This window comes from Anser brachyrhynchus, assembly GCF_964034855.1.
Source record: "Anser brachyrhynchus genome assembly, chromosome: 1".
NCBI lineage: Eukaryota > Metazoa > Chordata > Aves > Anseriformes > Anatidae > Anser > Anser brachyrhynchus.
This window is the reverse complement of record NC_137694.1, coordinates 4,405,494-4,420,570: the sequence shown is the minus strand read 5'-3', so window position 1 is coordinate 4,420,570 and position 15,077 is coordinate 4,405,494. Positions and strand designations below refer to the sequence as shown.

The window sequence follows — 15,077 nt, the reverse complement described above, 5'->3', positions numbered from 1 at the left end:
AGTGCTTTACTCACCCCTGACTTGGATGCTGTGTGTGCACCGTTAGCTTTATTTCCCGATCTGTCTGGGCTGTGGTTTCGCTGTGTTGATCCACCTCTGGTGCCTGACAAGTTGGGTTTCATTTTGCGCAGCAGTCTGAGGCCAGTCCTTCAAGATGAAGGGCCTTCTTCTATAAAAGAAATATAGATCCAAATGTCTACACCATTCTGGATGGACAGGTCTCTTTTCTGAGGCCATCCATATCCTAGTACCCACTTGCTGTACAAGAATGTGCAAGAGAGTCCTTAGGAAATAGCATCCTTGTTTCATCCCCCGTAATGGGAACTCTCAGTGGCTCTATATGTCCTGAAAGCCCTTTCTGACTGTGGCAAAGAGATCCTACCATATTTTTTCCTTCAGATGTACATCTGAATCCAAGACAAGCCTCCTTGCTAGCTCAAATTGGCAGAGACCACTTGACACAGAGCCACCGATGGTCTTGCCTGAACTGTTTATGCAGGAAGAGATCGTCTCATTTTATGTTGCTTCCTATTTAAAGACAAATTGGCAGTCATTTTAATTGCTCTCTCCTTGTTAACCTAAATACAAATTGACACAGTACACTCTGCTCAATTACCTGCAACACTATCACTTAAACAAAATGCTTTATGCTCCTTTAACCGTGCGATTTAGTGTCCATAAACTTGCCAGCATAAGCTAACTGCCACTGTCTAATGAAACGTGCACATGATGCTGCTTGCTGGTTATTGAAACAATTGAGGTTGTCTTAATCTTTCAAAGCCTGTTGACACCAAAGAAGTTGCTGCTTGTTTTCTCTGACGGTTGCGCATGAGAGAGTTGGTCCAAAATGCCGCTTTCTTCTTCTCTCCCGTGCTTCACTGTCCCCGTGGTGAAAGATGAAGTTCTGTTATCAGCGTGCTCTGTCTGCTGAGCATCCAGCTGGGTTTTCCGGAACTTGGACTTTTTGTTGTTCGTAGCTACAGGTTGAGGCAAAATCGTGACTTAATATTTCCCTGTTTGGCATCATTTAAGCTAAAAAGGGAGAAATAAGGTGGGTCATTTCCCTCCCAGCATGTCAGCCCAATCAAGTCCCCTACAAGTAAGGGAGAACTGGTGCAACAGGACTATAAAGTAATGAATAATTAGATAAAAAGAACACATTTCTTAATACTTGTGATGGCTGCATGTGCTGTAAACAAAGACTTGAGAAGTATATTCCCATTAACAACCAGTAGAGAAATTTAAAGTACAGCCACGAAAGGTTAAAATTTCCCTTTAAGCGTGTTTAAATTCATATGCATATCCTTGACGTCTGTCTGAAGTAGCAAGGTTTGATATAGTGGAAGTATAAATACATCCACTTCCAGTGAGTGATTCTGCAAATCCTGTTTTGATAAGGTCTTAAATCTATTGAGATCAGAGCATAAAATTCTCTTGTACTGTCAGTGCTAGGTGGAAACAGTGCTTGCCAGTTCCTTTATATATATATATATATATCTTTTATTTCCTCCTTCAGAATTGTAAGATACAACAGTAAATCTTTGCTAGCCAGCAAATATATATGGTTACTAGATGTACAGAATTTAAATGCAAATTGCACCAAATTGAACTGTGCTGTGTGTGAAGCCAAACTGACAAAAGCAAAGCTTCACCCTATTCACTCTGTATCAAGGTTCAAGTTATTAATAAGTAAATGTTCATTTCCATTTTAATAATTGTTGCAATCTGTCTACCTATCTTGTCTCTTTAAGACCTTGATATGAATGTTCTGCAATAACTTGTTATGTGCGGGATAACAATATGTTTTCTAGGGCAGAAGTAAATCCAATATAATGTTCTTCATCATAGTATTGTTTCCTACATTGTTTCCTTTGATGATTCATAGGCATTTCACTGCACTGAACCATAAAGGGCTTGCTAATACAATGATTTAATAATATTAAACCTATTTAAGGAAACTCACTGAAGGCAATGTGAATCTGCACAAAGACGCTGCCTAAAAGTGTAATGATTAGAATTCATAAGCGTATGTCTTTGAGTTGGTGCGATACTCAGCTTTCAGTGTGGCACCAAGAAATGCGTCTGTGTAGAGATCTAGCTGAAAAGTTCCTCCCCTCAAAAAAAAAAAAGAAAAAGGCACTAAAAAGATGACTTTTCCAATGAACAGAAGCATTGTTAAAGATATTTCTGGTTTTGTTCAAGTGTAACTAATATTGGCTGAAAACCTGAGGGTCCTCAAATTGGAAAACATCAGGTATTTTGAGAATTGCAAATCAAAGGAGTTTTTTGTTATTTTCAAGTAATGAGACAGCGTGGTTTTTGTTTCCACAACAGAAAACAAAGGATGTGTTTATTTTCCTGGGTTTTACTCCAGGATATAAAACACAATCTTCCTCAAATGTGCCCCTGCTAGTTGCTTTTGCGTTCAATTTATCCACGCTGTACAGCTTGGGATATACACACTGCTCATTTCACTTGGACTATCCATTTTTATGGCACGGGAACTGAAGTCTTTCAAAAATGTTTGATTCCCAAACAGTCACCTCTTGGTCTTGTGTTTTTTTGTTTGTTTGTTTGTTTGTTTTTGTTATCATTGCTTTAGATATCTATTCTCTGAAGACTGTATCTGAGTGGAAATGCGCTCTGGAAAAATCCCTTACTGATGCAGCAAATTTTCCTCTTCCAATGGAAGTATTCAAGGTAAAAGATGCACGTTTTTCTTCAGTTATGTGATGAATAAATAACATGCGGTGTTTAGCAGTTTATGTTAAGCTTTGCAGGAAATGCTGTTGCTCTAATACAAAAGGTCACAAGTGAGATGTTTGTATAGAATGAAGTTTGCTCATGTGTGGACTCTCTGCCCTGACACCTGATTTCTTGCCATCACTGTTAAATAGATGCTGGGGAGGGGGTGATCAGCATGGATTTTTCCAACATCCCTATTTCTCCAACATCATTTTTTTTTTTTCAGACCTGAGTTTTCACAGCCCGTGACAGCGTGGGGCTATGATTATGAAAGTGGGCATAAAGTAGCCAGCTTTCTCTGAGCCTTGCACCCAGATTTTCATCTGATTGCAAGCCATGATGCAGAGAAACCTCCTTCAGGGATCTGTAGTGGAAGTAGGAGATAATTTTCCTCCTGTGTCATTTTTTTTTTCTCAGTCTGGTTTTTAATAGTTAGAGATGTACTTCAGCCCTGAGGCACCAGCTTTAATATCCCGTCCAAATCCGCACTGCTATTAATCACGACTGCTCCAGATAATCCTGATTTCTAGCTGTTTTTTAACGGGTGCAGCCTTGCTGTGGTGTGACGGAGCTGCTGTGATGCTCCATCCCCCTGGTGCATCACAAAATCCCGGTGCTGCCTTTGCCCATTCTGCAGGATCTTGCTGGCAGCATCCCATGAGGACTTCAGGCTCCTCATCCAGCTGAGAAACACTTGAGTTAGCAACATTAATTTGGGAACTCTTTGCTAATGGCTGAGGCAGTGGCTTATTTGCTTGCTATGAGAAAGCTCTGCGAGGCTGGGAGAAGTGGGGAAGGTTTGTGGGTTGGCTTTCAGCACTGATGTGGGTTTGAGAAGCCCCGTGTTGTTATGGGAATGGCGTGCGGAGAGTTTTGGTTCTCTGCTGCTTCTTTCATACAGTGCTTGAACCCACAAACTATTAAAGCTTGAAGTTTCAGGATCAAACATGCATTGTGTGGGGCAGGGATTAAATCACTATAGGGAATGCCTGATGTGTAAATTTTATCCCTGTCTATATGAGAGAGTGAAGAATGTTTCTGATGAGGCTTATAAAGCATCTTTTTCATCTTTTTTTTTTCTTTTTTTTTTTTCTGGTTTATAACTAACAGCTGTTTTGCTGCCTCTTCTCAGCATGCTAGACTTATACCCACTTATTTTAATTATTGCATGAGGGTCATAAATTTAAATTCAGCAAATTCCAGCGAACAAGTGGTGTGGTTGGAGCTTGCAAAGGTGTTCCTCTTAGACAATGCAGTGCCTTGCAATTCTTGAATAGCCCAAGTGGAGAGATAATCTAGAGCCGTGCATGACAAAAAGGCAGGAATAGGGCAATTCAGCTTCTTTAATTGTACTGTGAAAGCTGAGTACAAGGAGAGCTGAATTCAGTGTCTGGTGTTACCTAACTCTGATTCTGGTGCTGGGGAGGCAGGAGGCTGAATAAATGGTTTGCCTGTGGGCATCAGTGTGTCCTCCTCTTTTAGGGGGAGTCAACCCCATCTTATGCCTGTTGACCATGGATTAAAATACGAGAGATGTCCATGCCTGTGAGCATGTCTTCCTCTAGTTATGACTTAAACATGAGTTAAGGAAAGGCTTTATTAGACCAAATGACAGTACCGTTGTCTAATCATATAAGATGAGCCAAAATTTGCAGGGGACCTTCAAAAAGAATCCCAGAAGATCCCAGCAAAATATGTTGAATCCAAAGTGTCCTCCCCGCCCCCCCCCCCCCCCCCTTTTTTCTTCTTCCCCAAACCAGCACAGAAATAATGCCTGTACAAAGTGCCAGGGGACACCGTGCTACTGCAACTGTCATGTGTTAGATGAGATATAAAACACAGAGTTTGACAGCTGGCAACTGTTAAAGATCTTGGTCTTCTGGAAAGCTGGAAATGTTTACTTTGGCAGAAATGGTAAACTGCCCACTGAGCAATTATATTCCACGTTTCCCTACAGAAATCCATCAGTGAGGAGAGCGTAAGTGTGTGCTTGCTGTACAGACATGAGCGGTCCGTAGGGTGAGCACATGCACATTTTTTTGGCTGAATTGCGACTTAAATTCCTGTTGTCATTTGAGCTGTGCTTGGCTGTGGGCTGTGTAGTGCACAGTCAAACTGGTCCCAGGTAGCGGTGCCAGAAAAGCAGGTCTTCATTTGTAGTGGGAAAAGTGGCTCTCTTGGGGGTTTATCAGCCCTTCGTTGCTGTTGGGGGAGAAGCACTTTGGTTTTGGTGCCATGGGGTCGGATTCTGCCTGAGACCTTGTATGCCATGCATTTGAGGCTGAATTATCAATGCTGAGCAGCACGGCACAGCTGGACTTGTGTGTGGTGGTCTTCAGCATGTCCGAAAATCCCTTGTAAAAGTGCAGGCCCAGTCCCCTCCTAGCATCCAAGGAGAGGGCACCAGACCTTACGAGCTGGTTGCAAGCAGGATCTTCGTTCTTTTTGGTGCTGTTTTACACTTGGCCGTATGTTGAAAGCATTTGTAAAACGCTTTAGGATCCTTTGAGAAGGAACGTGATGTTCAACTGCCAGAAAATGTCACTATTATATAGCTACTAAACATAGTGTTTTGCAAACTGCACCTCCTGGAGTAAGTTTTTTTTTTTCACAGAAGCTTTGTGCAATGCATCCTCTGTTTTGTCATTCTGTTCTTTTTAGAAAACATGTTGATTCTTAAAGAAAACTAAATACAGACTGGATTTTCAAGGGTGTTTGCATAGTTTAGGAGCAGAAATCCTTCCAAAAATCCGCAACCCAGGGAAACGTGTCCTTTGCTGTTCGTGCTCTGGTTTCAGGGTGCTGTAGGTGTCCCTATGCTTGGCTGAATGCCAGTCACAAACGGGTCGGGCTTCAGAGCTGAGAAAATGGCCAAGGCTTTGGGTGTGAATAAAGGTGGGTGGACTGTCGCTGAGGCCAGTTTTAAAGCTGTGTGACACCAGAGTTTGCTTCAGTGATGCCATGTTGGTGCTTCCTAAGGAGAGGCCTTGCAGCAGGAAGCCAGACTCCAACCACAGTGCCTTTTAATCCTAATATTTATGAATAAAAGTGTTTTTTTAGACTTAAATCCTTGTAATTTGGTTAAGATGAAGGCTGGATATAGATCATGGGATTCAGTTTCGCAGGCAGAGGTGGATTAGTGTCCTGGGGATCTTCTCTGACACCCCAGTAAGCTCTCCCTGGCCTCCTGTGCTGTATCTGTGGGCCCCGTGCAGGTTTGGATCCCTGGGTGTCTCTCAGCTCACCCAGACACCTCTGTCTGGGCAGCTAAATCCTGCCCAGGAATTGGGGTGCCCGTCACCTCTCCATGGATATTGCATATGGGCATCCTATTCGCAATCCCCCAGCATAAAGTGGTTCCTGTTGGCTAGGCTGGATGGAGCCGCATCCCTAACCCGGGCTGTGTTCAGCTGCTTGAAGAGCACAGATGCTCAGGAGAGAGAGGGGTTATCGAAGGTGCTGATTCCTGATTTATAACTTTTGGTCCCATTCCTCTTGTCTCCACCTTTCTGGTTCTCCTTTCCTAAAGTTGTTCTGGTAGGGGTGGTGGTGGCTTTTTTTTTTTTTCCCCACTTGGAATTATTCTCTCTGGCAAACAACACCTGTTACCCTACACTGCGCCCAGCCCAGTGTGACCCTATTTCTAACTGGAGCACTTGGGTGTTTCCTATAATCAGTAATGGTAGTCCTTAATGCTAATGCTAATGCTAATACTAATACTAATACTAATACTAAAACTAAAACTAAAACTAAAAATGGATGGAAGAAATCATCTGGGACAATTCTCTCTTACTGAGAATGATGAAGGGAGCACCCGTCACCAAACTGGGTGGTTCTTGTTCCATATTCAAAAGTACAAGGAGAAATATTAAACAGGACTTCTTTTCCCACTCCCAAATATATATGTTTGTTTGTTAGTTTTCCATCAGCTGAATTGCCCATTTTTGGTATTAAGTATGAGATTAAGATGGACTATTAACACAAGATTTTGAGTTGTTTTTTTTTGAAGAACATCTCTCAAAAAATAATAATTTATTTGTCTGTTTTATGGTGTTTTATTCTATTATTTGGTCTTACAGTGAAGTTTCAGTGCAAGGAAGAGATACTCAAGGGCTCAAGGGCTACTTTTCTGCCCTTGACTATCTGTCCCAGACAATCCTGACTTGAGTGGATGAATGGACTTGAAGTCCAACTGGGTTTTTCCGTCTTCAGCCCCCATAATGGATGGGCACATGCTGATGCAGCAGGTTAAAGCAGCCGTGCTTTTGGTTTCACATGGAAGCCAAATTCAAGCATTAGCAATCCCCAGCCCCTTCATGCACCGATGGCTTGGCTGGCCTTCATGGTGCACGCTGTGCTTTAATAACCCACGAGTTGCCATGTAGTTTACAGACTGCCAAATTATTTATACTCCATCTGTTCTTCCTCATCCGTAGCACTCGTCAGCCCTTCTCCCTGGCTGCGTTTTGCCTGGCTGGGTGACATGCATGGCCTCCTATCCCCTCGGATGTGCCTCCGTCTTTTGACCCACTCCTGTCTCAGCTCATTAAATCCATTTATCTTTGTAAGACCTAATGACCATCATTAAGAAAATCCCCCAAAGGTCCTTACAAACTGCTTTCCTGGCCCTTGGGAGCAAGGATGTCTCCAATACCGAAGATGCCACTCAGGTGAGGTGAAATCTGGTAGAAAGACTTGATGGGGAAAAAAGTCTTAACTTCTTTGCAGATCCATCCTGATGGTGGGCTGTGCAAGGAAGCAGGTAGGGAGAGCATTCCAAGGAGGCAAACGAAGTCAAGCCCTGTCTGAGATGCCAGGCCCTGCCTTCTGAGATGCCCCAAGGGTCTATTGGCAGCACTGTGTGAAAGTCGGGATGGGAAGAGAAGTGCTGGAGGGAGTTGAAGCAAAGCAGATGGGTTGAGTAGGTCCCTCAACCTGCTTCCTTCTTTGTCCTCCTAGCTGCACGTTTAGCAAGCTTGGTTTTCTTTCTCCATTACATACCAGAGGTCTTTCGGGATGATGAGAGGTTAGCGAAAGGCCCTATCTGTTTTATTTATTGCATCCAAGTTCAGTGTGGAGGAGTTTGTTCATGAAGACCTGACCTCTGCCTCCCACACCCTTGGCCATGGCAGTGTTTGCCCTTCAGAAGAGCCAATGTGCACCTGCAACCAGTCCACTCTCATGCAGGGGGTGGGTGTACCATCCATCTTCAGATGGATGACTTTTCCCAGAGAAAATAAAAGTCAGCTCTGTCCCAAAGCTGTTTTGTGAGAAGGATGCAACTCACAGTGTGCATTTAATTTATTCTGATCCTCTCTCTTCCGACAAATTCCCACCGATTTCTCAATAGCAATTACTGCCGGGATGTTACTGAGGGCAGACTCCATCCAAGCAAGTGCCTGTGGGGACTCAGCCCCCTCTTACTTACTTAGAGGTGTGAAAAGAGGCAGTCTTAGTTTCATTTTGAGCATGCAGGTCAGTGTTCCCATGTGTGAGATGGGAGCCATGAATACGACACAAAGGTTCACTAGCAAACACCAGAAGTGGTGTGGCGATGCTGAACGCAGTAATTCTGCTGTAAGGTATTTGAAAAAAATGAAAAAAGTGGATGCCTATCTGTCTCTTTTACCTCTGCCTCTGCCACCCGTGCTTCCACCGCCCAGGCGAATCAAAGCACGCACTGTGTAGGAGGGGATCTTTGCCCTAATGCCATCTGCAGCAGGCCGAGCCATACGGAGAAGGTGTATTTGGATTTAGCCCGGCTACTCTGCAACGTTGCTGTTTCTATGGTAACTATTTTTATTCAAAAAGAGAAGCTTAAAATCTGTAGGGCTAAATTTGATCCTAGGCAGAAGCATCTGTGGTTTTTAAGGGGCTCTTCGGTAGGCACAAGTGGTCGCGGCTGCCAAGCTCAGGGTTGCAGAGCCTCCAAAGCCTCCTTCCCAGCACCCTATCCTCTTCATCCCACCACACATCTCTCCAGGCTGGTCTTCCCACCACCACGTTCGTCCAAATGAGGGACAATTTGCTCCTGTTGTGTGTTACTGGGGGATCTCTGGGTCCCTGCAGAGAGCGTGTCTTCAGGGAAAATTGCTCCGTGTTTAGCAAAGGACGTTGATGAATCGCAAACAAGACTGATTCATCTGCAAATAATGCAAAGGGTTGCAGTTGGGAGGGTTTCTTTATTTATTTTTTTTGCTCAATTAAAAAACAAATGTCAGATTCCTGTAGAGGCAGTTTAACCACTGCTATTGCTGTACATGTGAGTGGTTACCAGACATGAGCTTTGTGATTAAAATGAGGCCATTAGAAGCAGCCAGTATCTCAGAGAATTAGGGAAAACACTGGGGGAAGCAATTTCTTTCAAAACAAAAGCTGAAATAAATAATATGTTTCCAGTCGTACCAGATGGAGCCTGCTTCTTCTATGTCCTTAGTAGGGGAAAGCAGGAGAGAGGTGATTGAAGGGAACAACATTTCACACTGTTGCATCTGGTGAGGATGAAAGGAGGCTCAGGTTAATCATACATTAATTGTTTGCTGTTTCTGATCAGCCTCTCAACTTTGCAACTTTTCAGTGTTCAGGCTTAGTTCTGAGTACTTATAATTGGTGTGAATGTGACTATCTTGGACTAAAAGAACCCTGCGTTTGGGGGTATTTGAAAATCAGACTTTTCCCCTTATCTGCATGCTGTGTAAGCTGTTGGGTTTAAAATGAGATGACTCCAGTGCTTTATGTTGAGGAAAATGGACTAAGAACGAGCATTTCAGAACCAGAAGGACATGCCTTTCTTTGGATTTGTGGACACAGCTACCAGAACGGGCCCATGGGATGACTTCCCTAAATGCCACAGGCAAAAGCAGCTTAGCCAAGTCCCACTGCTCTCTGCTTTGCCTGGTGGAGTGTAAAAAGACCTGAGCTCCAGTATTTTATGACCAGAATACTGCTGTGATGTGGACAAACTTGAGTTTACTTACACTTAAATGACATTGGTGTAGTAGAAATACTCAGAAGCCAGATTTAGCAACGTATTTAGGCACCAGAAAGGGCAAATAACTGATTTTGCAGTATATCTTTTTGAGTTCAAGACCAATGCTCAGAGGAAGTCAGTGAGTTTTCTTTAGGACTTAAGCACATCACCCACACAGGTGCATCCCTAAAGCCTGTCCATATCCTTGAGTCTGAATACTTTTGTAAATCTGTTTGTGGGCTTCTTTTGGAATGACATTTAGGCTCCCAAGTCACCCTGACATTTTTGAAACCTGCACTGCCTGTGGCTCATTAGCTATGAAGGAGAAAGTCAGGCAGTTCTCTCAGCACCTGAAGAAGAGGGTTGGGAATTAGGAGCCTGGTTCTTCTCCCAGCCCAGTTGCTGACTTCTTGTTTGACCTTCAGCCGTTCCAACATTCAGCCTTGCAGCTGGATGACGGGAGGCAATGCTTGTTGCACTGAGCTGTTGCAAAGATGTTTTTGTGGAAAGGCTGCAAAAAATGTACTCTAAGAAGATGCAGATAATGATGCAGATGAGTTAAAGTAAAGCTGACTTTCAGGTGGCCTGGAGGGCTGCAGCCCATGCAAACCGGCAAATTTTGCAAGTGCAAGCTGCTCTCAAATGGCAAGAGTGGGGCTGAGCTGAATTGCTTCCTGGGCTTTGCAGTGAGAGTTGTGACAGCCGATGGGTTTGGGCTGTAAGTGACAGACGTTCATTCAGTAGAGGGTTCTGCAATTTTCCATTCATTGCTTGTAAGCACCATTGTGGGCTGTAATCCATCATGTTAGAGATGGTGACCCTTTGAATGAGCAACTCTGGTGCTCGTTCCACGTTAATTCATTGTACTTCCCTTGGTGTGATTTTCGCTTTGCTGTAGGGGATTTCTCAGCATTATTGTGGCTTGTCGGGCTAGCTTTCTTGACTGCTTACCAGCAGTGAGGGCTGGGAGGTTATTTCTGTTGCCTGTTAGACAGGCTAGCTGCTTGTGTAAATCTGCATGGTCAGTGGGGCTGTTTCTGGGAAGCATTACCTGCCAGCAGGAGTAGAGGTTCACCATGCACGGGGCTATAAAGTGCTCCAACTGACCTATTCGACTCCATTGCAAAGCAAATTGAAACTTGCTTGAAGTAGTTGCTAGAAATTAATGGCTGGTGACATCCTCATAGGTGGCTTTGAATGCCATGGACAGTCATAAAGGGTTGGTTTCTGCCACCCAGAAACATTTCAGGCACTGCTTTTGCTCTGCTGCAGGGTCTGGTGGGGAGCAGGGGGAAGGTCTCACCCCTTTGGTCCTCTTCTTGCAGCTGCTTTTATTTAACGGGCATCTTCCCTGTCAGTGTGAATAATGGGAAGAGAGCGCAGTTCATTATCCACTGTATCACTTTGAGTCTAATACTAATTAAAAGCTTTGCCTTCACTTCTGTAAAACCTATTCTTAGAAATTATGTAAATTAATTGGAGTTTTGAAGAGGAGCATATGCCAAATCCTAAGTAATTCCCTGCTGGCTGTGATAACTCCAGCACTGGAGCCGGAGAACGGCATTGGGATCTATTTTCTTTTTGTGGCTGCAGAAATCTAAGGCTCTTTTGGTAAATTTTGATGCTTCTCTTTAACAAATATGTGAAAGAGAACAAATATCCAGACCCTGACTATTTGCCAGAGAGGTACAATACAAAGGTTTTTTTTTCCATGAAAGCCTTTCCATCTCAAAAATGACATTTAACACAGACATGCTTTTTGCTTCCACAGCTCTTCTCCAAACAAATGTACGTTCCTGTTTCAAAAAGAATTTTCTGCCTTAAAAAGGAGACGTACCTAAGATCCCACAAGTTCCCCTTGGGAGTTTATTCTTGCTGTTAATTTAAACATTAAAGATGTTTACATGCCCCACTGAATGAGAAGGGAGATTTGATCCTAAGATACATAGCACATGGACAAAAGGGGATGTGCTTTTGAAGTAAAACAAATAGCTTTAAATGTTATTAACTTCATGATTTTTCCTGCTTAATTATTCTTCCCCTTGAAAAAAGGCCAGAGTAAAAAAAAAAAAAAGGAGCAGAACCAAAGAAACTGATTCAAATAAAAATGAGAAGCAATATGGTTTTAAGTATTTTGGTCTCAATCAACAAATCACTTACAAAGTTGGTGTAACTACTTGCATGTTTAAAGATAAACATGATTAAGTACTTTGGTAGATCTCGGCTTATTATGTAGCGAAGCCGGATGCGAGCGTGAATTGAATCCTGTATCTTCTGATGGGAAGATGCTGCAGTGTAAGCTTGCTTCCAGATGTACGTTTTGCACAGTTGCCTTTTCTTTACAACCTCACCCCAAGGATTAAGAGGTGCTGGGTGTGGATCCTCGTGTAGGAAAGGAGTCATCCCTCTGTAGGAAAGGAGTCATCCCTCCAGCCCAGATGCTTTCTGCCTTTGGAGATTTGAAGTTCACTGCCAGTGAGGTCTGATTTTTGCAGCCATCATCTTTTCCCAGCTGAAGTATTTTTGGTAGTAAAGATGGCAGTTTCGATAACCTGTCTGACTGATGCATCCCTTGAACTGTGCAACGTCTATATACAAGGAGCCAAATTCTCTTTCCTGAATCAGCCTTTTATTCAGCGAAACGTTCACATCGTAAAACTGCCAGAAATGGGTCTCTTGGCTTGCTGGGACTTCAGTGATGTGGAAGTAACTGCCAGCAATTGCAAGTACAGCTGACAGTATGCTGCAGGACACCCGAACTCCTAAACGTCTGCTCCTTCCTCAGCCATTAGTCCATTGTGGTGCTTTGGACCATTATTGCTAAATCTTCCTCAGTTTCCCCATTGGTACATACTTCCCCTGCTGTGAAGCTAAAGTCATTACGATACTTTTTTTTTGACTGCTTTTTGGTTCTCACATAAAAGGCACTATAACATCGCAAAGCTGGGTAAGATGAAAACAACTATTCCTTTAGCCTTAGTAGGATCTTGTAAAACCCCTTATCTCTAATGGCACCGGGAATGTACAATCCCAAAATAGAAGTTGTTAAGTCTGCAAGCGAGAACAATTCTTGGGAAGGAAAGAACAACGACATACAACTTCAGATCAATAGAAAATCATTTTAGAACAAGAGTACAACATGTAGCAATGAATGTAGGTGGGAATGACACAGCTAAGCACTTTATTAGGTAGCTTTCTGCATGTATTTTTGAGTTCAATGTGTGTGTGCATGTTTTAAGTGTAACAGCATCGCCTTTTATGCATGTTTTGGCTGAAACACAGATTGTTAAGAAATACTGTAGGACACTTTTATTGAATGAACACAAAATACGATCATTACTTTGGGATTAGGATGCCAACGTATATGCCTATTGGACAGGGATCATGAGTGATGGAGTAATTTGATAGATGTAACAGTAAACTGATGGCAAATTAGGGAGTTGAACCAGGGTTGTTTCTGGGCTTTGGGACTGCATCCTGCTGATGCCACAAAGCTGTTGCGTGCAGCCTTCGGGGCACAGACAGGTTTGATGCCAGTTGAAGGTGTCATGATGGGCATGTTCCTGAACACAGTTCCGTGTTTTCCCACCACCATGTTCTCTCATTGCCCACCTTTTGGGTCCAACTTCAGTGTCTGCACTTTATTCTACCTTCGATATGGTTGGAGAAAAGACCTTGCCTCTTATGGTACATGGCAACCAGCACAGGTCTGTATTTGGTGCCCTGCAGGAGCCAGGCATCCACCAGGGTGAATTAGGGCCATCTTGGGCTGCTTCCACCCATAGGAGGACCAGGAGCACCTGGTTGGATTTGGGGATGCAGGTAATCTGGCAGTCAGATGAGTAACAAAACCCACATGGAGACATTTCAAACAGATTTCCAAAAGTATTGACCCCTCCTTGGTGGATGGTGCTGACACACCGCCTGTTCTTCCTCCCTGTTCTTTCCCCAGGACCACGCTGATTTGCGAAGCCACTTCTTCACCGTGGGGATGAAGCTGGAGGCGGTGAATATGAGGGAGCCATTTCATGTCTGTCCTGCATCAGTGACCAAGGTGAGCTCCCGGCAAGGAGGGCTGGGAAGACCGTTCCTACTGATTTCCACAATATTTAGAAAAACTCAGGAGTAGTTCTTCATTGCCTGGAGAACACATTAAAAAGCATGTTTAAAAGTCATCTGTGAATGTTTTCCTTCTTCGGGAATTGTTTCTGTCGCACCAGCATCACTAGGTGACTATATATGCACTTAGATCTGATTGGGATGAAGATGTCCATCTACCACTTTCATGCAGAAATAGGGAATCTCTCTTATATCCCTGTCTTCTCTCCATGCATGTGTATTTTCCCTGCACATCTGGGAAATCCTTTGAAATAAAACAGCTGGACAGACAGGGTACCTGGGTATTTAATTCACACTCTCAAAGCAAGAGAGGGGAAGGCCATGGGGTCTTCAGGGTTGCCTCCAGTCCCTGCTCAGCCATGGGCACACTGAGTGACCCTGGATGATGGAGCTTTCCCTTGCCTTGGTTTACTCATCTGTAAAACTCAAGCCTTGATCTCTTTGGCAGATCACTTTGATGACAAGTGTTAGGTGACTGGGGGTTATTTTCAGGAGTAGTTTGATTCCAGTTTGTTTCAGCTTTCTGTGTTTGCTGGTGTTGTGACGAATTTAACACCTGATTTTGTTTCCTTCTTTTTCTTCCCTTAGGTTTTTAACAATCATTATTTACAAGTGACCATTGATGACCTGAGACCTGAACCCAGCAAAATCTCAATGCTTTGCCATGCGGATTCCTTAGGGATCTTGCCAATACAGTGGTGCCTTAAAAATGGAGTCAATCTCACACCTCCCAAGGGTTTGTATTCCTTCTCGATGATTTGCAGCTTTCCTCTTAAGGAAGCTAGCCTCCTCTTATCTGCCTTTAAAACCATGCCGCTTTTTGCTGCACAGCATCACATTAAGCATCTCCAGCCAGAGCATCTCTGTTGAGTCACTGGGGCTGTTCTGGCTTGTAACAGCCTGTGAACATCTCTGCAAACGTGCCATGCTGATAGATTGATGTCCATGTGCTTTGAATTCTGAAGCAAGCTACACTGAAGCCTAGGAAATTCTTGCAAAATGCATCTTGCTGCTGCTTTGTGTGTGCAGAGCACAAGAGGAGCATTAAAAACCGTATTATGTTAGAGACAAACCAGGCAGCTCCACTACAGCATCCCCATAGGTGCAATGCTGAGATGAAGCAAAGCTCCTAAATCTAAATATCTCCTGTATTGAAATCACCTTGTGCCTCACCAGTAAGCTCATAACTGCCTGCTAGGAGCATGTAGACATTTCTTTAGCTGTCTCGAAAAAACTCCAGGCG

General features: G+C 43.5%; 1 protein-coding gene across 4 annotated transcripts in view; it reads left to right on the top strand.

Annotated features, from left to right (window-relative positions):
* The window catches only part of SFMBT2 (Scm like with four mbt domains 2), a 117,897-nt gene that overhangs the window by 57,554 nt on the left and 45,266 nt on the right, over positions 1-15,077 (top strand). For all 4 annotated transcript variants that reach the window (XM_080577364.1, XM_080577363.1, XM_080577365.1 and 1 more), the window contains 3 exons: positions 2,603-2,700; positions 13,668-13,769; positions 14,423-14,570. In XM_080577364.1, coding sequence (XP_080433490.1) covers positions 2,603-2,700; positions 13,668-13,769; positions 14,423-14,570 — 348 coding nt within the window. The remainder of the gene's footprint in view (positions 1-2,602; positions 2,701-13,667; positions 13,770-14,422; positions 14,571-15,077) is intronic.